This window comes from Anomalospiza imberbis, chromosome 15 (assembly GCF_031753505.1).
Source record: "Anomalospiza imberbis isolate Cuckoo-Finch-1a 21T00152 chromosome 15, ASM3175350v1, whole genome shotgun sequence".
In the NCBI taxonomy this organism is placed as follows: domain Eukaryota; kingdom Metazoa; phylum Chordata; class Aves; order Passeriformes; family Viduidae; genus Anomalospiza; species Anomalospiza imberbis.
In genome coordinates this window covers 16,848,819-16,872,238 of record NC_089695.1, presented here as the reverse complement: position 1 = coordinate 16,872,238, position 23,420 = coordinate 16,848,819, and the positions used below count along the sequence as shown (strand labels likewise).

At 54.0% G+C, this 23,420-nt stretch overlaps 1 protein-coding gene across 1 annotated transcript in view; it reads left to right on the top strand.

The window, feature by feature from the left end:
• The window catches only part of STK10 (serine/threonine kinase 10), a 43,215-nt gene that overhangs the window by 16,385 nt on the left and 3,410 nt on the right, over positions 1-23,420 (top strand). The window contains exons 3-14 of the mRNA XM_068206189.1: positions 9,811-9,859; positions 12,111-12,260; positions 13,819-13,891; positions 14,543-14,737; positions 15,740-15,821; positions 16,587-16,721; positions 17,453-18,109; positions 19,322-19,452; positions 21,241-21,364; positions 22,052-22,231; positions 22,802-22,894; positions 23,059-23,188. Of these exons, the coding sequence (XP_068062290.1) occupies positions 9,811-9,859; positions 12,111-12,260; positions 13,819-13,891; positions 14,543-14,737; positions 15,740-15,821; positions 16,587-16,721; positions 17,453-18,109; positions 19,322-19,452; positions 21,241-21,364; positions 22,052-22,231; positions 22,802-22,894; positions 23,059-23,188 (1,999 nt within the window). The remainder of the gene's footprint in view (positions 1-9,810; positions 9,860-12,110; positions 12,261-13,818; positions 13,892-14,542; positions 14,738-15,739; positions 15,822-16,586; positions 16,722-17,452; positions 18,110-19,321; positions 19,453-21,240; positions 21,365-22,051; positions 22,232-22,801; positions 22,895-23,058; positions 23,189-23,420) is intronic.

Below are 23,420 nucleotides of genomic sequence, written 5' to 3'. Positions count from 1 at the left end.
TCAGCAGGGTGGGTGGGAGAGGAGCAGGTGTGGGCAGATATGAGCACGCATCAGGACAGGGCATTGCTTGGCCCTGGGAGCTGGGAATGCAGCAGGGACATCACAGTGTCCCCTCCCTGTCCTGAGGGGCAGCTCCTCAGCTTGGCCAGAGCTGGAAAGTGGAAGAAATGATGCAGCTCAGTGGCTTTTTGGCACTTTCCTGCATTTCCAGGGTCAGCAGTTTGCTGTTCAGAGTAGCACAATTGAAGTGGGTGGTCACTTCTGCTCCAGCTTTGGGGCCGTGTCTCTGCCAGCTGGGATGCTGTGGGTCAGATCTCTGGGTGACATCCTCCTTCCCTTCTCTCTGCCTGGTCATCCCCAAAGACCTGGAGGTCTAAATCTTCTTCTGATGGAAATCTGAAGAAGGTTCCACGGGCCCCCTCCATGCTGTGAATGTGAGCTTCAGCATTCTTGGCAAGTCACTCTAAATCCTATTCTGGGTAAAACTGGGGGGGTTTTCCCTTAAAACACAGGGAAACCAAATTATTTTTAGCAATCCCCCCAAATGATTTACGTATCAGGCAAATTGCCACAGCCCAGCTGAGTTCAAGAGTGCCCCTACAGGTACCAACATGACAGCCCAAAAGAGAACAGAAACTTTTGTCTGCCTCCCTTTGCACAGGATAACGTTGCATGAAGAGGTTTTTGAAGCCGTAATAATTCCTTGTGATTGTACAGCCTTGTCATCTGCACACCCTGGAATGCTTTATAAAAGACCTGGTGTCATTATCCTGGCTCTGAGAGTGAAGGCACAGACAGGGATTTGCCTAAAGTTTCCCCCAGGGGGTAAATGGCACTTGGGAATAAGTCCTGGGTGCTGAGTCCCAGTCCAGGGTTATAACGTGAGGCTGGAGTTTCATGAAAAGAAAAGCAGAGCAGACAAGAAGCCTTATAGGCAAATCAGTTTTCAAAGCACCTGAAAACTTTGTTTAGGACTGAATTGCAATAAGCCACGTTCCCACTTGGCTGGATCTCCAAGGGAATGCTAAGGAGCAGTGTTTGCATAGAAAGGAATATTTATGAGCTCCCCGTGGATAGGAGACAGCGCCTTGAAACCCAACTTCAGCCTAAACGCTGCAATGACGGATAGCTTGCAGGTTTAAACTTTATCCTGTTTCAGATATGGCCTGAAAGTTGTCATTTGGAGGGAGGGAGGGATGTCCTTTTGCAGACCTCGTGGCCTGGGGTGATCCATTGACTTCAAAGCCCTCACTGAAACTGTTCAACAGCAACACTCAGGTAGTGTGGTGGATCCAAGCACCCTGTGCTGGGAATTTGGGGATGATCAGGACAAATGGTTGTTATTTCTAGGGAGATGCCAGGCAGGAGTGGAAAACTCCTCAAGCCCTTTGCCACCCCTTCACTGAATTGTCCTCGTGGCCAGGTGAGGCTCTGGGGCTGTGCTGGAACTGCTGACTTCATAAAAGCCATCAGGAACCTTGTCCTGGGTCAAACTCCAGCTCTCACCCTGAGCTTTGCCCTTCTGAGATGCATCATCTCTTTTAGATGCTGACACAGACTCGGGGCACTTGAGGTTGGGGAATCTTCCCACTGAAGCAGCAACTTCTTCCTTTTTTTGCTATTTATATTTGAAATGATTCTTGGAGTTTTGCTTCCCATCCCATAACAAAGTGAACTCAGTGGCCTCTAAATGCTGATAACTTGGTGAGAAAAGGGATCCCACCCACAGCCCTCCAAGCAGCAAAAGATGCTTTTTGCAACATCAAAACCATTTGGTTGAACTCAATTTGTTCTGCCAAAATTGCAGCAGCGATGGGAATATTTCTGCCATCTGTGGGGGCAGTCCAAGGAAATATTTTGTCATCTTGCAGTGATTTAAATGTGGAGAACTTGTCCCCAGTTTCCTTAAGATCAGCAGGGAGCTTTGCACTTTGCCAGCAGTATTGACTTTGTTCTCCATAAAGTTTTCTTACTCTGAAACTCTCTAAACTTTGTGTTCCTCGTTTCCTGCCCTGCATCTTCTTCCCCCCCACCCCTTATGGGGACAGCCTTTTTTCATTTCTGATTTCAAATATTTTTCTCTGTAGGTTATTTTGTCCAGAAAAGGGGGCAGAAAAGGTTTATTATATTTAAAGTCTCTGAATGGTGTCCTTGTCCGTGAGGGAAAGTTGGCAAGCTTGGAGCCTTCTCTTACAGAGAGGGAATTATTTCACTTCCACCTACAGCATATTTGCCATGTCAGGCCAGCTTTTGACATTTGTGCTGCTCTGGGGCAGCCAAGAGGTTTTTGGTGGCTTCTGGATTGTTTTGTGCCCTCTCTGGTGACTGCTGAGGGCCGGCTGCAGCCGGAGCTGGTGGCTTTTGCAGCTCCTGGTGGCTCTTGGGTGTTGTCCCCTTTTGTCTTGGTGGTGCTCTGGCCTCGTGGGGCTCTAGGAGTGAGGCTGGGAAGGATTTTGTGGTTCAGCCCCCAGCAGAGAGCAGGAGCAGCTCAGCCTTGCTCTGGGTGAGCCCATCTGGTGGTTTAGGAGCGATGCTGGCAGAATCTGCTCCCCGTGTTCTCCCAGCCCTTTGGCATGTGTGGGGTGAAGAGCAATGGGCAGGAGGCTGGTGGGGAAGGTGCCAAGTTGAGTGGGTGTAGGAATGTGAGCCACCTCCTCCCTCTGCTCCGTAATGTAAACTCAATCCTTGGACTCGGCAGGGAGCGGGGAAGGCTGGGGAGATAACGGGGAGACTCAGCAGAGCTGCTCCTGCACAGCCCTGCAGTGAAGGAGAGAGATCTGACCAAATGGCCTTCAAAAGCCAAGGTGGTGCTCCACAAATCCACCCCCATGGTCCTGCACTCCCCAGTGCTGTGAGGGGAGAGGGGAGTGGCTCCCAGAAGGTCTGATCCCATTCTGATCTCCTCCTGGAGATTCTGATCCCGCTCTGATCTTCTGCTGGCAGCTCTGATCTGCTGCTGGAGGTTCTGATCCCATTCTGATCTGCTCCTGGAGGTTCTGATCACACTCTGATCTGCTCCTGGAGGTTCTGATCACACTCTGATCTGCTGCTGGAGGTTCTGATCCCATTCTGATCTGCTCCTGGAGGTTCTGATCACACTCTGATCTGCTCCTGGAGGTTCTGATCCAGCTCTGATCTGCTCCTGGAGGTTCTGATCCCACTCTGATCTGCTCCTGGAGGTTCTGATCCAGCTCTGATCTGCTCCTGGAGGTTCTGATCCAGCTCTGATCTGCTCCTGGAGGTTCTGATCCCACTCTGATCTGCTCCTGGAGGTTCTGATCCAGCTCTGATCTGCTCCTGGAGGTTCTGATCCAGCTCTGATCTGCTCCTGGAGGTTCTGATCCCACTCTGATCTGCTCCTGGAGGTTCTGATCCAGCTCTGATCGGCTCCTGGAGATTCTGATCCAGCTCTGATCGGCTCCTGGAAGCTCTGATCCCGTGTTCCCTATCCTGCCTCCTCTTGCAGCTACCAGGACAGCGTAGCTTCACTGTTAACCACCAGAACTTGAGTTCAGATGTCACACAGATAAAGGATGTGCCTCTTGACCCTCACTAAATGTGGTTCCTGTGCCTGAATACATCCCTGCCTTCCTCCCACCAGTGAGGAGTGGCTCTGTGTCTGGTGTCCGTGTCACTCAGGAGCTGAAGGCCCTTTTTCAATCCTGGGAAGTAGAAATGTGTCCCAAGTTTTTGCTGGGCTCAGCCCAGGGGATGTTGTGGGCTTGTGGGGACAGGAGATGGAGCCAAGTGACTCAGGCTTGCAGGTGTTGGGAGCAGGTGAAATCCCTGACACATGAGTGAGGCTGGGTGGGAGCTGTTCACACACCCAGGCCACAGCTGAGCCCTGGAGAAGCTGCTGGAATCCTGGAGGCCACAGGAGATTGCTGCCTGTGTCCCAGCCTGTGCAGACTGGCCTCTGGCTCACAGTGGTCTCAGGACGATGCCTCAAGGCTGTGTCCATCATTTTTTCTGGGAGGCTTTTGGACAAATGACTTTTTTTTTTTTTTTTTTTTTTTTTGGTGTGTGCTGTGCTCTGTATTTGCTGCAGCCAGTGTTGCTGGGCTGGGATCATCCCCTCCACAGGATTTGTGTGGATGTTGGGCCCTGCTCCAGATGTTCCTGACTTGTCAGAGTCCTCTCAGTGCCGTGGTGATGTGCAGAGTTTGAGAGCAGAGCCAGCTGCTGCCTCTGTCCTTTCTTTCCACAGCCCCTGTGTTGTGGGGCTGGGCGGTGGTGAGGGGAGCTCTGGGTGCCCCCGACCCCGAGGAATGACCCTCCTGATCCCGAGGAATGGGATGGCACAGCTGGAGCTCAGCAGCCGCTGTGGGGAACGGGGCAGGGAGCTCCTGCATTGCTCAAGCCAGGCCTGAGGGCTGCAGGAAGATGCTCTCCTGGGCTTACTCAGCCTCCTCTGCCTCTGAGTCAAGACCAAAAGCCCTCGAGGCTGTCTGGGCTCTCCCCCTGCTCCTGCAGGGCTGGGGAAGGAGCCAGCCTGGCCCTGGTGAGATCCCAGTGCTGGGAGCAGGGGCTTTGCTGTGACTCCTCTGTCGCTCACAGGCAGGTCTGGGCCATTTCCTGCTGCTTCCCAGCAGCCCTGTGATGCCAGGGCAGTATTGCCATGCCTTGGTGCTGCTGTGGGCTGTGTCAGGAGCCTCCAGTTGTCCTGGGCTCGTTGCACTGGAGGGAAACGCTCTGCCAGTGCCAAAGCCAGGGAATATTTTGGGTTGGGGGGCTGCTCCCACGTGGGGCTCCTCCTGCAGGGCCAGGGAATGGTGTGAGGTGTCCTGCCTGTGTTTGGGGTAGAGGAACAGGAGGAAGGCACCAGGCTGGCACCAGATTTTGTGGCCAAAACCTTCACCTCCATCAGTGGTGGCACGGGGAGCTTGGCAAGCTTTGTAAAAAAAAAAAGCACTAGAGCAGCTTTGTAAAATTCACCCTAAAGGGATTTCTTTCCCCCTGTGCTCCTGTAGCCCAGCATGAGCAACGTCCTCTCCTTCCCTCACAAGCTGCTGGCTCCCAGATGAGGCAGCTTTGGAAGCAGTGTCCATCACCTGGGTATGGTGGAAAGAAGGGTGGGATTGAGCTCACAGCAGATTGACCCCAGGCAGGGTGGCAGCAGGGCCAGGGATGGGGACAGAGGCTGAGGGCAGGCCAGGCAGCCTGGGGAGTGCCAGGACAGCTCCTGGAGCAGGGAGGTTTTGTAGCTGGAGTCCCTGTAAGTGTTCTGTGCCTCTCTCGCTGCCACCCTCACACCGGGCAGCTCATCCCTGTGTGCAGCACCAGCACAGCTGGGAAGTAGAAATGTGTCCCAAGTTTGGCCCCCAGCCAGGGCCCCCAGCTCGCTCTGGCTCTTTCCCTTTTCCCTTTGTTGTGGTTTTGCTGGATGTGAAGGATTCCTGTCTGCTTTTCCTGTAGGTGGGTGGTGATGCCAGGAACGCCCCGCTCTGCCCTGCTGGGGCAGCCCTGTGGGCACATCTGGCTCCTTCCTCTCCATCCCAGCTCAGCCCGGGGAGCACTGCGGTGTCCCTGCGGTGTCCCTGCGGTGTCCCTGCGGTGTCCCTGCAGTGTCCCTGTGGTGCCCCTGCGGTGCCAGCCCCACGTGGAGCAGGGCTGAGCCCTCTGCTGCTCAGCAGGGCTGGGGCCAGCTGTGACACTCCTTTTCCATGCCCTGCTCCAATTTGGAAAACACCCAGCTGGAAATTACTGCTGCCAGGGGCAGCAAACCCCCAGGAACTTTGTGCCAGCTCCACACTCTGGATGGAGAGAAGGTGGACCAGATGCGACGGGTGCCAAGGAGGGAACCTGACAGCATTTCCTTCCCCAGCTCTCTCTGCAAGTGGAGCACGGTTTCCTTTATCAAATCTGCTTTTCTTATCTCTGCAGCCCCTGTGGCCAGCACAAGGCTGTGCTGGGGGGGTGCTTTCCGCTCTGGGTGACAAGGACACCTCAGAGCTGCCCCAGAAATGTGGCAGAGCCACGTGGGTGCCGGGGGTGGCCGCGGCAGCAGGATGCTGTGGCTTCCAGCAGCTGCTCACACAAACAAGGCGAGCCCCACTGCTGCAGACCGGGGGAGGAAATTGCTGAGGGGTTTGAGCTGTGCTGCAGCTCCCGGGCCAGGCAGGGTGGGTCTGGGGCCAGCGGGGTGCTGGGGGCACGGGCAGGGCACTGTGCCCGCTGGGGGTTGCAGTTGTGTCACGGTGTCACAGAATCACAGAATCCCCTGAGCTGGAAGGGACCCACAAGGATCATCAAAGTCCAGCTCCTGATCTGCACTGGACCCCCAAGCTAAAACTAATTTATTAAGGCAGATAAAACCCAAAATCCAGAATGTCCCCAGAGCCAGCTTGGACAGTCCCAGCTCCTGCAACCTCCCACTATAGGACATGTGCTCCAACCCTCCCATCTCCCCCCTCCTGCCCACACAACGATCCCACAAATGATGGACAGAGGGGTCTAAATCCTTTCCATGACCTCCTGAAGGCTCTTAATGAGACTCCTAAATTGCTGCAGGGGTGCACTGCAGACCCACACCCAGCACAGGATTTCACCATGACCCCATGTGTGTTTACAGATATGCAGAATACCAGCAGAAAACAAAACCCCCACACAGGAATGGCCCTGCGAGCTCTGGAGCCCCTCTGGGACCCCAAACTCCTCCACGAGCAGCAAAGCCCCGGGGAAAGGCTGCAGGCAGCCCTCACCTCCAGTGCCTGGGCTGCCAGCCAAGGGCTGCTCTGTCCTGAGGGGACCTGGTGGCCTCCGGTGCCCGTGGGCAGCGCCCGGCACCCCTGGCAGGAGCAGCCCCCAGCTTTCCCAGGTGATGGCTTTTGTTTTCCACCCCCCCGGCCCCTTCTGCTTGCAAAGGCTTTTCTGCCAGGGAATGGTTTGTGGGCACTGCCCTCTGAGTGCCAACGGGGTGAGTAAGAGCCAAACCCTGCTGGGGCCAGCAGCTGTCCCGCCCTTGGCCACTGGGCAGTGTTTGGTGACGTTATCTTTCGAGATAAACTTTTTATGTGTGGTTTTTCTTTTTGTTTTAGCCATGTAGAAAGTTCCAGGCATTCAGACACGCCCAGGAGGCAGGAGCTGTCCTGCCCAGGGCGGGAGGAGCGAGCTGGGTCTCGGTGCCACCTTGGGGGCACCTTGGTACCTGGGCAGGAGAGGCTGGTCCTGGTTTGTCAGACCCAAAGTGCTTCCAGATCCTGCTGTGGTGAACGCAGGATTAAGATGAGCCATGGGGAAAATCGAGGTGACCAGAGAAGCCCTTTAACTTGAGTGGACTTTCTCTTATTAATTTAAATTTAATGTTGCCTGTTGCAAAGGATTTTTTGAAAAGGCAAGGTTTTGTGGTCTCTGCATGCAGATCTTTTTGGTTTCGTTGAACATTTCTATTTAAACTGTCACAAAGGTTTTCAAAGGTAGTGAGAGCAAGTTCCTTTCTCTTTGAACCCAGCTGCCCAAATCTGTTCCTGTGTGTGCAGACAGAGCATCCCTTGGAGCTGGGACTGAGCCCAGGGGGCTGTGAGTTCCTTGGCTGGGGGGCTCTGCCTGTGGCTGTCACTCTGTTGTGTGCCTCAGATAACTCAGAAATGGAGCTACCAGTGAATTTTGGGGTGGTTGCAATGGACTGGAGACCAAAACATCGAGAGTGGATTTGTAGGAGCTTTGATGTGGCGCAGGAGCCCTGTGTCCCCCCAGCTGCCTTGGGTGAGGAAGTCCCTGGGTTTCTTGTGCAGAGGAAATCATTAGAAACAGGATGTTTGCTCCAGGCTGCTCCCTGCAGAGCCCGCAGGGCCCCGAGCAGCAGCAGCAGGAGGAGTGTGGGTGCTCCCAGCTCACACACAGCTGCTGCTGTCACCAGGCCTGCCTCGATGGCAAAACGCTCTCCAGGCTGGCCCTGCTCCTGGAGGGAAGTGTGCTTGGAGGAAGATCTGGGAGATTGCCAGCTGTGTTTGTTTAAATAGGATTTTTTTGGGCTGAAACGAGCTCGTTATTTTTTTAGCTGCTCGGACCATCTGGCCACACCCAGAATTATTCTTTGGCATCTCTGCCCTTGTTGAAAATGCATATTTGGAAGTTTCCCGTGTTCCCAGTGCCCAGCTGCAGCCTGCTGTGCCTGGATAAACACACAGGGTCACGCTGCTTCAGAGGGACTGATGCTCCTCATTTTCTCATTGCCAGGCTGCAAACCTGACTGGTTTTAGTCTGCTCTGATGAATGTGATGAGGAACACCACAAAAATAATGAGTTCAAACAATGCCCCTGGAGCTGTTCGGGGTGACAGTGGGGCACAGGGCAGTTCTCTGCCTGGGGGGACCATGGCAGGAGACAATTCCTGCCTTTCCATGAGTTCAGGAAGCTGCTGGTGCTCTGGTTCAAGGTATTCAACAACAACAAAACGTTGATATGTCCCACTGATGCTCTGCTGGCATCATCCCTCCTGCCGGACTTCCACATGGAGCTGTGCCAGGTGGGCATTGGTTCTCCTGGTGTGGGAATGGTTCAGTTGTCTTTCCTCAGACTGTTTCTCTCCTGTTTGAAACCTGCCTGTTTCAAATGCTCCCCCAGCCCTGGCCCCTGGTTATTCTCCTCTGGTGGTGCCCGGGTTTGTCACCTCAGTTTGTCCCTCTCTGACTCCTTGGGCCTGGGCTGATTCCTGCTGAGCAATTCCAGCTTTGCTGCATCCCAGCTCCTGCTCCTGCTCTCCAGAGCAAAGCAGCTGCCTCCCAGCAGGTGATAACTGCATTTCCCATGCCCCGTGCAGGGGATCCCAAGGGTGGGATGTGGCTTTCCTGGAGCTGCAGAATTCAACCATGGAGCTTGAACCTTCTCCCCTCAGCTCCTGGGCCAGTGCTTGGAGCTGCTTTGAGTAACGTGACCCCCTGTCGATGGGTTTGGAGAGCTGAGCTGTAAACACTGCTCAGGCGCTGTCCTCGGAGTCAACCCTGGCATTTCAGCACTCTGGAATGCTGCCCTGTGTCACCTCGACAAGGAGAAGAGCTTGTTGGAGAGGTGAAGCATCTCTTGTCCCCTGTAATCCCTGGCTGCTTGAAGCTGTAATCAGTTTATCTGAGCAGCCCCAGAGGGGAGCGGGGAATTGAGGCCGGCGGGGGCGGCTCTGGCTGAGCCTGTGCAGGGCTGAGGGGGGAAGATCTGCATCCCTGAGGTGCTGGGGGCAACTGGGAGGGATGGCAAGCAGATGTGTGGGACTGGCAGGGCTCTGCGCATCCCTGGGGAAAAACGGCAAAGTCTGGGGAATGTGCTCGCCCTGTTTATTGACAGGGTTTCCCCTCAAAGTCCTCAAAATAAGAGAGCAATGAACTACTGAGCAACGTGGGGAAATCAAACCAGCCAAAAAAAACCTACCCTAAAGACACGAGCGCCCTCCCCATCCCTCATTTGGCAGCGAAATCCCTGCCTGATGTCTCTGAGCCACGTCAGCTCACAGCTATGACAGTTATCCCGTCCTGCTGGCTCCCCAAGGCAGGGGAAGGCATGGAAACGGGGGGAGCTCGAAATCCTGAAGCTGCTGCTGGCGTGGGCACCAGGTACGGGGCTGCTGGGGGTGTCCCAGGGAGGGTCACCCTGCTGGGGGTGTCCCAGCCACGGGAGGGTCCCTGGGAGGTGGGCAGAGTGTGGCACAGGATGCCACAGGGCTCGCAGCTCCTTGCAGTGCCCGAGGGGAGCTCGCTCAGCCCGGGCGGGGCCGAGGGGCAGCTTGGCCACGCAGGGAACCAAACCCAGCTTTCCTCCCTTCCCTCCCTCTCCCCACTGAGACACGGCCTGGCTTTAACTCTCTCTTTGCACCCCCAGATCATGATCGAGTTCTGCCCCGGCGGGGCCGTGGATGCCACGATGCTGGGTGAGTGCAGCTGTGCCCGGGGCGATGCCCGCTGGGCATTTCCAGCCTCCTGGCACCAGGAGCAGCCCTCAGACAGATGGCAGGCATGGGTACCACAGCTGCCCTTTCTCTCCCAGGAGTTTGCCTATTGTCATCCCCTGAGCAGAAGGTGTGGCAGCCCTGGGGGAGTTTTGGAGCTGCTTTAATGTCCTTTTGTGATTTAATCGCTGCCGGGATCAGCAGATCACAAGGCGTGGGGAGAAGGGAGAGTTTGGCTGCAGGGGAAAGCTGAATTTCAATATTTGTCTGCTGGGGGCACTGGGATCCCGTTCCCACAGCTCCCAGCAGGGCTGAGGTGTTGAAGCTGGGCGCCTGTCAAGGTGAATTTCCCCAGATCTTTTTGCTGACTTCTCCATACGGTATCAGTCATTTGGTGAGGCAGCAGAGCTCTGCCAAACTCCAGTTTGCAGCAATCCCAGCAATCTCCCCTTTTCCAGCTCCTCCTTCCTGCCCAGAGAGAGCTGCTGGGAGCAGGGATGGGTGGCTGGACCCCAAAAGAGCCCTGGCTGGTGGCACAGCTGCTCCGGGGGTGGCCCTGGGGTGACGTCCCCTCTGCACAGCAGATGTGATGCTGTGACATCACCTTGCCCAGAGCCCTGGGACAGAGCCACATCTCCCTGGGCGTTCCTCCTTGTCAGCCCTGATCCTCCCAAAGGCCTTGTTTGCTTTTTATTTCCAGGAACCAAATTTATCCTTTTTAACTCAGCCCTTAAACCTCGTCCCTCCTTTAGGGAACTCCTTTAAAGCGGCTCCAAATCGCTGCCTGGAAAAACACCTTTCCTGAACTGCTGGAGGGAACGATGCCTTCCCCGTGGAGAACCTCAGCAGGAGGGGTTTACCCATCTCTTGAGACATAAAAATGCTCCTGAGGATTCGTGGCTCCTTTCTGGAGGACCTGGCAGGGGCAGCAGAGAAAACCATGAGAGAACAGCCTGGCTGTAGCTCTGTGACCCCTGAGTGAGGGTGAAGAGGAGCTGGAGCTCAGGAAAGCTCCCAGAATTAGTAAATTCAGAATTAGTAAATCCCAGAATTTCAGAAATGCTGAATGCTGACTGTTCCACCTCCCCATGCTCACCAGCAGCTGAGGTGTGCTCTTCAAAATCTTATGGACAAAACCTGTGGCCCACTGGAACTTCTTTTTGCCAGACAGAGGGTGAAAATCATCAGCTTTTCCCAGAGCAGGGCCAGTATTGGTGAGCAAAGGAGGAACAAAGTGGCTGACCCAGCACCCCCAGGCTGTGGTTAAGATCCTTGCTCTGAACAAACTACTGTCCCAGCTGCTGGGGTCCCTCCACCAGCCCCATCTGGTGCTGGCTGAGCCCTGCTCTGCTCTCCTCGGGGAGGGATCTGCACTGCAGAGGCTTTGCCGAGGAGGGAGGGCAGCCTGGCAGTCTGGAGGGGTGATGCTCTGCGGAGCTGTCCCTCTGGGCTGGTGGAGGTGGCCCAGCAGAGCTCAGCAGGGAGGCCAGGCCTGTCCCTGTGAGCGCCAGAAATAGAATCACTGAATCACAAAACATCCTGAGCTGGAAGGGACACACAAAATCCAGCTCCTGACCCTGCACAGGACAGCCTCAAGAATCCCATCATGTGCCTGAGAGTGTCCAAACACTCCTTGAGCTCTGGCTACCCAAAACACCAGCTCTGAGCAGTGGGGAGGGATGCATTTAAGCCTGCTGAGCATTTAAATCATGTTCCTTTGGGAAGTGGTATGTGGTATGTCCCTGGTGATGTTTAGGAGGCTGCACTGCTCCCCCACAGCAGGGATCATTCCCTGGTTCCCCTGTTCCCTGGGGAATGAGGGCTGCTGATGTTTGTGCCTGTGTTTGACCCTGCTGTCCTGCAGCCCAGTGTAGCTCCCTCCTCTCACAGCAGCTGCCTGAGATCCAGCTTGTCTGTCTTCCCAAATTATCAGGGAGTTTGCAGTTCAGACCCCATCCCAAGCATTTCTGGCTCCCCCTCCTCGCCCCCTTCACCCACTGTTCCACTGAGCATTCCCAGGAGGGAGCTATGAGCTAGCAGCTCCAAGAGGTGGAAATTCCGCTGCAAGTGCTGGCTTAGGGAATAAATCACCTTTACAAGCTGACTTTCCATGCTGCTCTGACACAGGGACAGTGGCTTTGCCATGCTCTGCTGGGTAACCTGGGCCTTGCTGCAGCTCAGGTGAGCATCCCTTCATCCCTGTGCTGTTTAACACCCCTGTCCCTCCCCGCAGAGCTGGACCGGGGCCTGACTGAGCCTCAGATCCAGGTGATTTGCCGCCAGATGTTGGAAGCTCTCCACTACCTGCACAGCAAAAGGATCATCCACAGGGACCTGAAGGCTGGCAACGTGCTCCTCACCCAGGATGGGGACATCAAGCTGGGTGAGTCAGTCCCCGGCACCACCCCGTGTGCCAGCAAGGACAGCTGGAGCTGGATTTGTAGGGCTTGGATGTCCCTGAGTGTGTTGGGATTGAGGGATGCTCCTCTGCTGCCCGAGAGGAGCAGCAGGACAAGGAGGGGAAGGTTTTGTTCCAGGGAAGGGAGCTTCGTGCTGTGCTGAGCCCCCAGGGCACAGCCACGCTCCGGCCCCCGATGGATTTTTCTTCCCTGAGTGTAGGAATGTGCCCCTTGTGGATGGAGTAAACAAGTTACCCTTTGTCTCCTTAAAAAGGAAAAAAGCCTAGAAGTTTCTTTCTTCAATTCGGTTAAAAGACACCTCATAGAACTTTGGGGACTTCACTTTAAACTTAAGGATAGCTAATAGCACAGAAGCTAAAAAGTATCACTTAAGCAATTCCCTAGAAAAAGAAGAGAACAAAAGAAGTAATTGCTTTTGTGAAGTGTTTTAGCAGGACCAAGAACCTCTTGCCCTGGCTCGGTTTTTCTCTGTAAAGAGCTTTGTTATTTTGCCCTTTATTAAAATTTTCTGTTTCCAACACTGTCACATATCCTGCTTCTTTATGCCACCTGAGGTAGCTGAGCTATCAAGGGTATAATGCTTATGTCTGAGAGCTTGTAAGACCTGGCTTGAAGAGAAAAAGCATTACCTGAGTTTGTTTAATCCCTCTCTGAACCCGATTTCTGTGCGGTTTGGCCTGCTGAGCATCCTGTGCAGGGTGCCAGTTGGCAGGGTTGGCGGCTGGAAGAATTCCTCTTATCTGCACGGCAGGTTTGGTGGTGACAGGGGGAGCGTTGCTAAAGGGTTCCTTCGCCAGCTCGCTCTGCTTTGGAGTTCAACTGGCACCCAACGACCTGCTGGGGGAGGAGAGGGTGGATTTATCTGCAGGAGGTGGTCAGAGGGTGACCCCCAGGCAGGGACACCCTGAGCTCAGGCTGGGGATGGGTGACAGCTCCTCCAGCTGCCACCAGGGCTGTCCTGGAGAGCACACCCACCTGGAGTGGGCTCCGTACCCCCTGCAGGTCTGACCAATTTAATTTGGGTTGACTTCTGCTCAGGGAGAGGCATCTTGCAGTGGCTGGAGGGGAGAGAAGGAATGGAACAGCAGTTTGGGTTTTCTGCTGTAAAATCAGGCTTTTTGCTAGGAAAGAAGTCCTGAAATCTGCTATGGAGGAATGTAACAGCACTTTGGTTTTTCTGCTCTAAAATCGGGCTTTTTGCTAGGGAATAAGTCCTGAAATCTGCCATGGAGCTGCTTTTGCTTGCAGGAAAGAGCTCCATTTCCTCCTAGACGTGTACGGTTTGGCAGGAGGGGATTGCTGTGCCTGTTTTATAGTACATGGGAGAGGAAAATCCTTGGGGCCATGTACCCCAAACCAAGTGTAATTGCTGATGCTCAGCTCGGAGGACACAGCCCGTGGCATCACGTTCTTGCCTCCAGTGTATGTTGTTTGCCTTCCAGTCTGTGTCTCAGCCAAGTGTGCTAACTCAGAAGGGTTTTTCAGCTTTCCTCCGGCCTCTAATGTTACTGCTCTTTGCAGCTGACTTTGGAGTGTCTGCCAAGAACATGAAAACCTTGCAGAAGCGAGATTCCTTCATTGGGACCCCTTACTGGTGAGTCCTCTGTTCATGAAGGGCTTCGCTCCTGAAAATCAGGTTTGCTCTGAAGCTTTGGGGTGTGTTGGACCACAGTGCCTTAGGGTGGGAGGACCTGAATGAGGATTCTCGGCCATTTTCTGCACACTTCAAGGGTTTTCCTTGCCTGAGCAGAGCTGTGAGCAGCCTCAGTGGCGTGGGAGCTGTGTGCTGCTGAGGGTCACAGTGCTCCAGGCTTGCAGCGAGGGTCACACGAGTGTGCTCTCCCTGCTCCCCCCACCCCGGGGGTGAGAGGGGCTTTGAAGCCTCTCCAAACACATGGGAACGAGTCCCTGTCCCAGAAACACAACCTCTAAATCACCCGACTTGCTGAAGGAGTGGAATTGCAGGGATTAATTGATGCTCTGAGGCAAGGCTGTGCCAGATGTCAATGGCCTGGGGCTTTGCAGGGGCTGCTCTGCAGAGGAGGGAGGGGGCTGCACCCCGTGGAAAAGATGCTGCTGCTTCTGAAACCCGGAGCTGGGGGGGAGAAGCTGTGTTTTCCGCAGCAGTGGGGGGGAAAGCTGTGTTTCCTGCAGCTCTGTGGGTCATTTGAAGGGTTTAGTTGCTGCTGCCGGGCTCGCACTGGACAGCAGCGGCCTCACCCCGGCCCTGCTCTGCCCTTCGCAGGATGGCCCCGGAGGTGGTGATGTGTGAGACCATGAAGGACACTCCCTACGACTACAAGGCTGACATCTGGTCCCTGGGGATCACCCTGATCGAGATGGCCCAGATTGAGCCCCCCCACCATGAGCTCAACCCCATGAGGGTCCTGCTGAAGATCGCCAAGTCCGACCCGCCCACGCTCAGCTGCCCTTCCAAATGGTGAGGGGGCAGCACGGGGAGCACCTCCCAGCTCACACACGGAGGAAAAACCAGTTGCTTTCAGCAGTTTTCTTTAATTTGAGTAGGGTTTTAGCTGTATTCCGGGTCCAGCAGTGTGCAAGGGGCTGGGAAGGCACCGCTGGCTGGGGGCAGGATGCTCACACTGTGCTCACAGTGTCCTGGCAGCACAGGGAGAGCTGCTGCTCACCCACAGAGCCCCCAAAACCAGGGCTGAACTCTTGGCTGTCCTCAAAGCAACCTGTGTGTATGAAAGACAATTTCTCTAAAGCTGGAGATGGCCAAGAGCTCCAGAGCCGCTTTCCCTGAAGTCTGGAAAACTACTTCTGCATGTAAAAGAAAGCTAGCCAGTTAACTTAAAGAAAACTAGCTAAGTAATTTTTATTTCTTTATTTATTTCATTAATTTACTTATTTATAAATCGTAAAAACTGCTGCAGGTCAGCCAGCAGCAAATTTCTGGCAGAGCCCTGGAGTCAGAGCATTGTCACAGCAATCAGAGCCACTGTCACAGGCAGCAGGCGGGGTGGGAACCTCCCTCTGGAGCTGCCCAGAAGCCAGAAGTGACATCAGGGCCCCGCTCTGGAGCTCAGAGCTGCACTTTGCAGGCTGAGGGTGCCCTCCTCTGGGGTTCCTGGTCCTTCACAGCCACTCTTTCCCACTGGGGCTCTGGGGATGGCTCCTTGTCCCCAAGCAGCCCTGCCATGGGCTCCTTTGGGGACACCTGCTGTGTCCTGCCCTGCCTCTGCCTGTGCCTGGAGCACGGGGGCTGGGGCTAAAGGCAAAACCTGGTCCCTGACCTAGCCCTGTTGCTGCTGTTTGTACAAGTAATCAGAATTACTGAGCACAGGGTTTCCCATGGGAGCAGAATGCTGATTATGGCCAGTTGCAAGCTGGGACAGAAGCTGCTGAGGGATCAAGCTGATCCCTCTGCTATTTGAGGCCTTTCCTCTGCTGAATTTCTCACCACCATCTGTGTTTTAAGGTCCCTGGAGTTCAGAGATTTCCTGAAGAAGGCTCTGGACAAGAACCCAGAGACCCGGCCCAGTGCTGCCCAGCTGCTGGAGGTAGGGACCAGACCAGCGACCCCAGATTGGATTCAGATTATTTCTGTCTTGTTTAGAAACTTCATAGCACTTTTCAGCCATTAAAACTCTCCAAAAAGGATCAGCAATGCTTTTCCCTTTGGAGCAACGTGCAGAGCCCCTGTGGGCACCATCTGGAACAGAAGCAGCTCCTGCTGCCTGAAAACGCCCATGTGGCAGCCAGCTTGGGCTGTACCTGATTAGCCCCGATTGAAATTCAATTCCTTTCCTCCTGTTCCTTCCCAAAATCACAGCAAACACCTGGAAGCTGCTGTTCCCTGCTGGCTGCAGCTCCCTCACTGTGTGCTGGTGCACAGAGCCCAGGGACTGCCCTGCCTTTGGTGCAGCTCAGCACCAACACTGTGAGCACTGTGATTCCCCTGTGAGCACTGATTCCAGCCCCATTCCAATTAAACCTTCCCCCAAGCTCTCTTTGCTCCCAGGGATCCTGCAGCCTGCTCCTGGTGACATTCTGTGGGCACATGTCCCCTTGTTTAAATGCTGCTGCTGCTTTTTTTTGGGAGGGGGGGGGGGGCTGCTGCCATGAAACAGCTTTGGGGAGCATCTGTGTGCAGAGTGTGCCCTGAACCTCAGCCCCACTTCTGTCCTGTGAATTCCTCTGGGGGGTAAAATCCCAGTGACACTGGCAGGAACCACACCCTCGGGTCTTTGAAAGCCAGAAGTCCTCGGTGGGCTCACAAGGTGTGACTTTGGCCACCTGGCATTTTCATTGTGCTCTGTTTTCAGCATCCCTTCGTCAGCAAGGTCATCAGCAACAGGGCCCTGCGGGAGCTGGTGGCCGAGGCCAAGGCTGAGGTGATGGAGGAGATCGAGGACAGTCGGGATGAAGCAGAGGAGGATGACTCCTCGGAGTCGGCCTCGGTGAGCAGCTTCACCACTGTGGCTGTGCTGGGGGAAAGAACCTGGCGGTTTTTTCAGCTTCCAAAAACTGTTTTGGGTCACATCAGGTGGAGGGGAAGTGGTTGCTTGGCCGGGGAGTGGTTGCCACAACCAAGTGGTTGCTTGGTGGCTGCCAAAGGCATGGAGAAACAATGGTGCTGGGGGGTGGCCCAGTGCCCGCTCACAGGAGGGGCTCATGAAAAGTGGTTAACAAACAAAAGGAAAGGAAAAAAAAAAGGAAAATAAGCCCTGATGCAGGCTGGAGAAACTGGAGGGGAAGCACAGCCAGCATCATGTGGAGGGACCACCAGCCTGAGGAGGGAGCTGGACAGATCTGCCCCTGGGCTTGGCTCTTTGAAGGGGACATCTCAGAGCTGCCTGGGGACATGTCTCGACCTCCCTCCTCTGTCACAAAGAAAAGTGGCTCATCCACAGTGGGGTTAGCCATGGGAAAAGGAGTTTGGTATGCAAATTCCTCTTCTGCCTGTTAAGGATGTGCACGTTCTGGGGCTTTCTCATTGTTCCTCTTCCTTCCACCCAAGATCCTTGGGACCACAAACCTGGGGAAAGATGGAAGCATGCCAGGGCAGATGTCCTAAAAGGGAAATTTCCTCCCAGTGTAGTTCAGGGTGACTTTGCTCTGCCTTGTAGGCCTAGCAGTTGTGGTGAGTGGTGGTGCCAAACCCAACCTTTGGCCTTCCCTGTCTTTGCAGCCCCCTGGGAAGCACAAGCGGGACCCCTCCGAGGTGAGCCAGCTGAGTTTTGATGGGGAGAGACCTCCGGACTCGTCCTTGCCCAAAGCTGTGAATGGCTCCATGGGGACTGGCAAGGACACCACAGAGGGCCAGAGCCACAAAGCCTCAGATAAAGGGATGAGCAGTGACAGTGACAAACTGGAGAGCAACCACTCCACAAAACCCAGCTCGGCCTCCTCGGCCACCCAGGACAAGCCAGACATCATCCTGCAGCCGGGACATTTGGGAAACTCAACGGAGGGGAACAAGGAGCCCAGGCTGGGCAGGGAGGAGAGGAAGAGCCTTGGAGAGAGGAAGAGCATTGTGGAGGGGAAGAGTCTTGAGGAGAGGAAGAGCATTGTGGAGGGGAAGAGTCTTGAGGAGAGGAAGAGCCTTGGAGAGAGGAAGAGCATTGGGGAGAGGAAGAGCATCGTGGAGCGACCAGAGAGTGTTTTCCTGGAGAACTTCAGCGAGGAGAAGCTGGCCAATGGAAGCCTGGAGCCCCTGGGGCCATTCCCCCGCTCCAAAAGGGACTCGGATTCCGGCAGCACTTCGGCCTCCGAGAGCATGGACCTCACCATCTCCTTGTCTGCTGACCTGTCCCTCAACAGGGAGAGCGGCTCCATCTCCCTCAAGGTGAGAGTGGTGCCAAAGGCTGCTGGAGATCACGGAGGAGGGATGAACCCTTCCCTAGGGAAAGCTTTCCATGGCTTGTTTTCCATGTTGCCTGTCCCAACTGGGCTCAGGCCAGCACAGCATTTACAGCTGGGCTGAGCTGTGCCAGGGGGATGTGGCATGTCCTCAAGTGAAGGAGAAGCTCTTGGTGGAGCTGCTTGAAGGTTCATGTGTCCTCTTCTGTGCCAGGCCACTGAAATCTAGGGGAAGTCTGATGTCTTGTGTTTATTTTGTGTGAAGCAACCACGCCATGACCCTGACTTGTCCTTGCTCAAGGGTGAAACCCCAAATGGGGCTTCCTAAACTTTATCCATAGTCCATCACTCTGCTGCTCTTCTTAGAACACCTGATCCCAGGAAAAAGTTCATCTGGGCTTGTGCCTCTCAATTTTCCCAACCTGCCCTACCTCTGGCCTGGTTTGTGTCAGCAGGGACTGCACAAAGACCTCCCAGGCTTCTTGGCTTTTGCTAAAGCTTCCTGGAGGCTGGGAATGCTTGACCCGGAGCTGCCGAGGTCAGCAGGGCTTAGAGGAAGATGCAGAATAACTGGAATGGTATTTACTGAGCTCCAGGAGAAGAAATGCTGTGACTTGAGGGGGCAGAGGGATGTGTTGCACAAGATCTTTGTCACATTGCCTGCATGAGTGAGAACTTCCCGGCACAGAAACGTGCCTAAAAACCTTTCTTGGCAAAACCTTCCCCACCTCCTGCCGGGAGCTGGAGAGCCAACATCCCCCAGAGCAGCCTATAATCCCTAATGATTGGAAATGTGATGCTCTTGCACAGGAATTTCCTCCCACTCCTTTCCAGGACACCTGGAATCCTTGAGGAGGAGGAATACGATGCCACACAGAGATTTGCTCTCTGAGTTGGCCCTTTAGAAGGGGAAAGGAGTTTTTTGGGTTTTTCAGGGAATAAGCCATGTCAGATCATGATGAGGAAGGGTCTTTGGGAGGTGGGTCAAGTCTCTTCAGGGTGGAAGTCCCGCTGCTCCGTGGTTTGGTAGCCAGGCTGGATCTCCAACTTCACTGATGGTTTGTGCTCCATGTGTTTTCCTTCTGTATGTTCCTCATGGATAACAGTGCATTAAAATTGCTCTGAGGGCTCCAGTCCAGCTGTTGCAGCCCTGGGGAGCTGCTTCACGGGCCCCTCCTTCCCTCCCTGTCCACCCCAGGACTCCCAGATGCACAAGAAGACCCTGAAACGCACACGCAAGTTCGTGGTGGACGGCGTGGAGGTGAGCGTCACCACATCCAAGATCATCAGCGAGGATGAGAAGAAGGATGAAGAAATGAGGTTCCTCAGGCAAGTGGGGCACTGGGATGGAGGGAGGGCAGGGTTTTCCTCTCTGTGAGCTAATCCAGGGGCAACCTAAAGTCCTCTTGTCTTCTGTCTTGGCCCCGCTTGGACAGGGGAAGGAGGGATTCTCCTCAAGATGCAGCCAGACTGACAAGGGGAGGTTTGTTGTGTCTGGCTCTATCCTCTGGGAAGGACTGAATATGTCCCCAGGGCTGCAGATGCCTGGCTCAGTGGAAATTAGCTCAGAAATCTTCTTAAGATGTTCCTCTCCCTTTTGCTCTCGAATCTCCTCAGACTTCATTAACAGAAAGGCCACGGGAGTCGTAAACTCCCGGAGCATTATTTAATATTCATGGGTGTATCCTCCCTCCTTGATGACTCCTTTGCAGATCTTACAGCTCTCAAACCTCCCTGACTTATTCTCAGAAAGAGGAGCTGCTGTTTCTAGCACTGAAATGAAAAGGCCCTTAAAGTAATTGAAATACAAATTGTTTCATTTGATGCCCAGTTCCAGGCTCCCTTGTGCTGCTCTTGGGGGCTCCCTGAGAGGATAATTTGTCCTAAACACTGTGTCCCTGTGGCTGCCTTATTCCTCAGCCCCAATATCAGATTTATGTAAAAGCTCATTAGCAGAGCTCATTTACTGGTGAGCTGGATGAGGGGGGGGATGCAGTGTCATCACAGATGGGTCAGAATTTGGGAAAACTGCCCTTCTTGCCACTCAGGTGGGAATAAGAATGGATACTGAGCACAGAGGCCAGACCAGAGCAGTCCAGCTTGGCATTTGAGGGCCAGTGAGCACTAACCCAGCTGGCACAATGGGTGTTTGGGTTGCTGGGGGACACCAGAGCCTGCAGAATCACCTCAGGAGCTTTGCCAGGGCTTGTTTGGGAAGCTGTGAATGCTAACGGGTGTCACCTGTGGGAGCTGATGGGTTTCCAGCAGTTCCCATAAGCAGCATCCTGCTTCCTGCAGTGTCCCAGCACCTGGAGCACAGCTGGGATCTCCCTCCTGAGGGCAGGGTGCTGTGGGGTGGAGGTGTGTTGATTCCTTCGGGGTTCAGAAGGTCAGGGTGGCCCCGAGATTGTAAAGAGTCCTCATTCCCTTAGCCCGTGCAGCCAAAGGAGGAGCCTGGAATGCTTCTGATTGCACTTTCAAGGTTGTTTATTTCTTCTTATCTACAACATTCTCTCTCTGACCTGCCGAGCTCTGTCCAGAAAGGAAGCCATGGCCATCTGCCCCTGAGCCTTGGGAAGCTCCCATCTTATATACTCAAAACTACGTGTGTATGTTTACAATTTATTACCAATTCCCATCACCCACGTTAGACTGTGAATCTCTGCCTTAAACCAATAGAAAAGTGCCACCATCACACCAAGACAAGAAGAAGGAAAAGAAGGCTAGGACACGCCCAAATTCCTCCATCTTGTACCCCCTTGAACCCCATTCTAAAAATCCCAAAATTCTACTTTTCCACCCTGTGTTAATTCAAATATCACACTACTAAAACCCTTGTGGCTTGTAACTCCTCATACAAAATTGACAGCTTTCCAGGGGCTAAAATCGAAGCCACAGGTGTTTTTGACTTCATGCCAGGGTCTCCGAGCCCCCTGCCAGGGTCTGGAGCCAGCCAGGGCAGCCAGAGGGATGCGCTGGACTCCGACAGAGGTGCAGCTTCCACTCCCTGCTGAGATGCTCTGCTTGTGCGTGTGACCATCTCTGCCCATCGCATCCCTCCGAGCTTGCCTGACCCTGCATCTCTCTGTCCCCCTGCCCCACCCCGGCCCTCTGCAGGCGCCAGGAGCTGCGGGAGCTGCGTCTCCTGCAGAAGGAGGAGCACAGGAACCAGGCCCAGCTGAACAGCAAACACCAGCTGCAGCAGGAGCAGATGCTGCGGCGCTTCGAGCAGGAAATGATGGTAGGAGGGCAGGGAAAACCCCTGGAAATCAGCTGGGAGCCCAACTCCTCTGCAGGTGCCCCACACGGGGATGTTCTCCAGATGGCAACAACCTTGGGCATCACAGGAAGCCCTTTGGGATTTTGAAGCATGGATGGAGGATGGAGGTTTTGTGGGCATTAAGCAACCTGCAGCTTGGGAAGCACTGGCAGCCTTTGCCTGGCAGGGTGTAGCTGGGAAAGTTGTTCTGGAGTTTCCTCTTTAAAGTTCTTTTCTTTTATGTCTGTTCATGGCCACTGTGAGAAACAGTTTATAGTGCTGTTGTAATTCACAGAAAACAAAATAAAAAAGCCTTTAAATAAGAAAGCAGCACAGCCCGAGTGTGACAGCAGGAAATCTGGCAAGGGTTTGAGAGTAAATTGAATAAACTGGGCTCACACACTTGGTCCCTTCTGTTGAAGTAAAATAATATTGTAGCTAATCACAGAATGGTTTGGGTTGGAAGGGACCTTAAAGTTCTTCTCCTTCCATGGCACGAGGGCACTGTTGGAGCACAGAGCTCCAAACTTTGTGAGGTGTTGCTTGGAAGTTTCCCTTTGCCCCCTTTTTTTTTTTTTTTCTTTTTTTTTCCTCTCTCTTTTCACTTTTCTTTTTAAACTTTTGGAAGGCAATGCAGCGGGAACCCTAACCCTAACCTTTCCTGGGCAGGCAAAGAAGAAGTTCTACGACACGGAGCTGGAGAACCTGGAGCGGCAGCAGAAGCAGCAGATCGAGAGGATGGAGCAGGATCACGCGCTGCGCCGGCGCGAGGAGGCCAAGCGCATCCGCCTGGAGCAGGAGCGCGACCACGCCCGCTTCCTGGAGCAGCTCAAGCAGATGAAGAAGGAGGTAAAAACTGGGGGTGGGAGGGAGGGAGGGAGGGAGGGGAGATGCTTTCCTGCACCTCTTTCTTCCTGGGAAGTTCAGCGTTTCTCGTGGCAGAACTTGAGAGGAAAGCAGTTGGTGTTTTATGAGGAAACTCTTGCTTTTGGGTGGTTCCTGAGGTGTTTTTTGGCGATTCCTGAGGTTTTTTTGGCAATTCCTGAGGTGCTTTTGGGTGATTCCTGAGGGCCTTCTTGGTGATTCCTGAGGTGCCTTCTTGGTGATTCCTAAGGGCCTTCTTGGTGATTCCTGAGGTGTTTTTGAGTGATTCCTGAGGTGCTTTTGGGTGATTCCTGAGGGCCTTTTGAAGATTCCTGAAGTGGTTTTGGGTGATTCCTGAGGTGGTTTTGGTTTTGGGTGATTCCTGAGGTGGTATTGGTTTTGGGTGATTCCTGAGGGCCTTTTGAAGATTCCTGAAGTGGTTTTGGGTGATTCCTGAGGGCCTTTTGGATGATTCCTGAGCTGTTCAGTGGCTGGAGGAAGGGTTGTTCCTGGCCTAAAGTGCCCTGCAGGGAAATTTAATTTTTCGCCCCACAGGTCAAGAACGAGGTTGAGAAGCTGCCACGGCAGCAGCGCAAAGGGAACCTGAAGGCCAAGATGGACGACTTCACCCAGAAAAAACAAACCATGGTGAGACTCAGGGAAGAGCCCCCCCAGTTTCAAGACTGGGAAATGTGCAGTAGAATAACGCAGCCTTCCTGCTGGAGGGACTGGCAGGTCCTGAAACACCAGCAGCTGCTTTCCAAGCTGCAGCAGAAGGAGGGCTCATGGTGGCACTGCTGGTTTGTTAACAGGAACAGGAGTTTTTGGCCAAGCAGAAGGAGGACCTGGAGCAGGCCATGAAGAACATCACTGCCCAGAACAAAAGAGAGATCTGTGACAAGGAGCGTGAGTGCCTCAACAAGAAGCAGCAGCTGATGAGAGGTGGGTGGCAAAGGCTGTGAGGGAGTGCTGTAACCATGGGTTTATCCAGCCCTGGCTCTTCCCACACAGCAGATGCTGTGACAGAGTTGCAAGCTGGCAGGATGGGATGTGGAAAAATCCAGCCTTGCCAGGTCCTGTCTAAATGTTTAACAATAATAATACTTGGTGCTTTAATCTTCAAAGTGCTTTACAAATATGAACCAATTAGGCTTCATAATGGCAAGAGATCAGG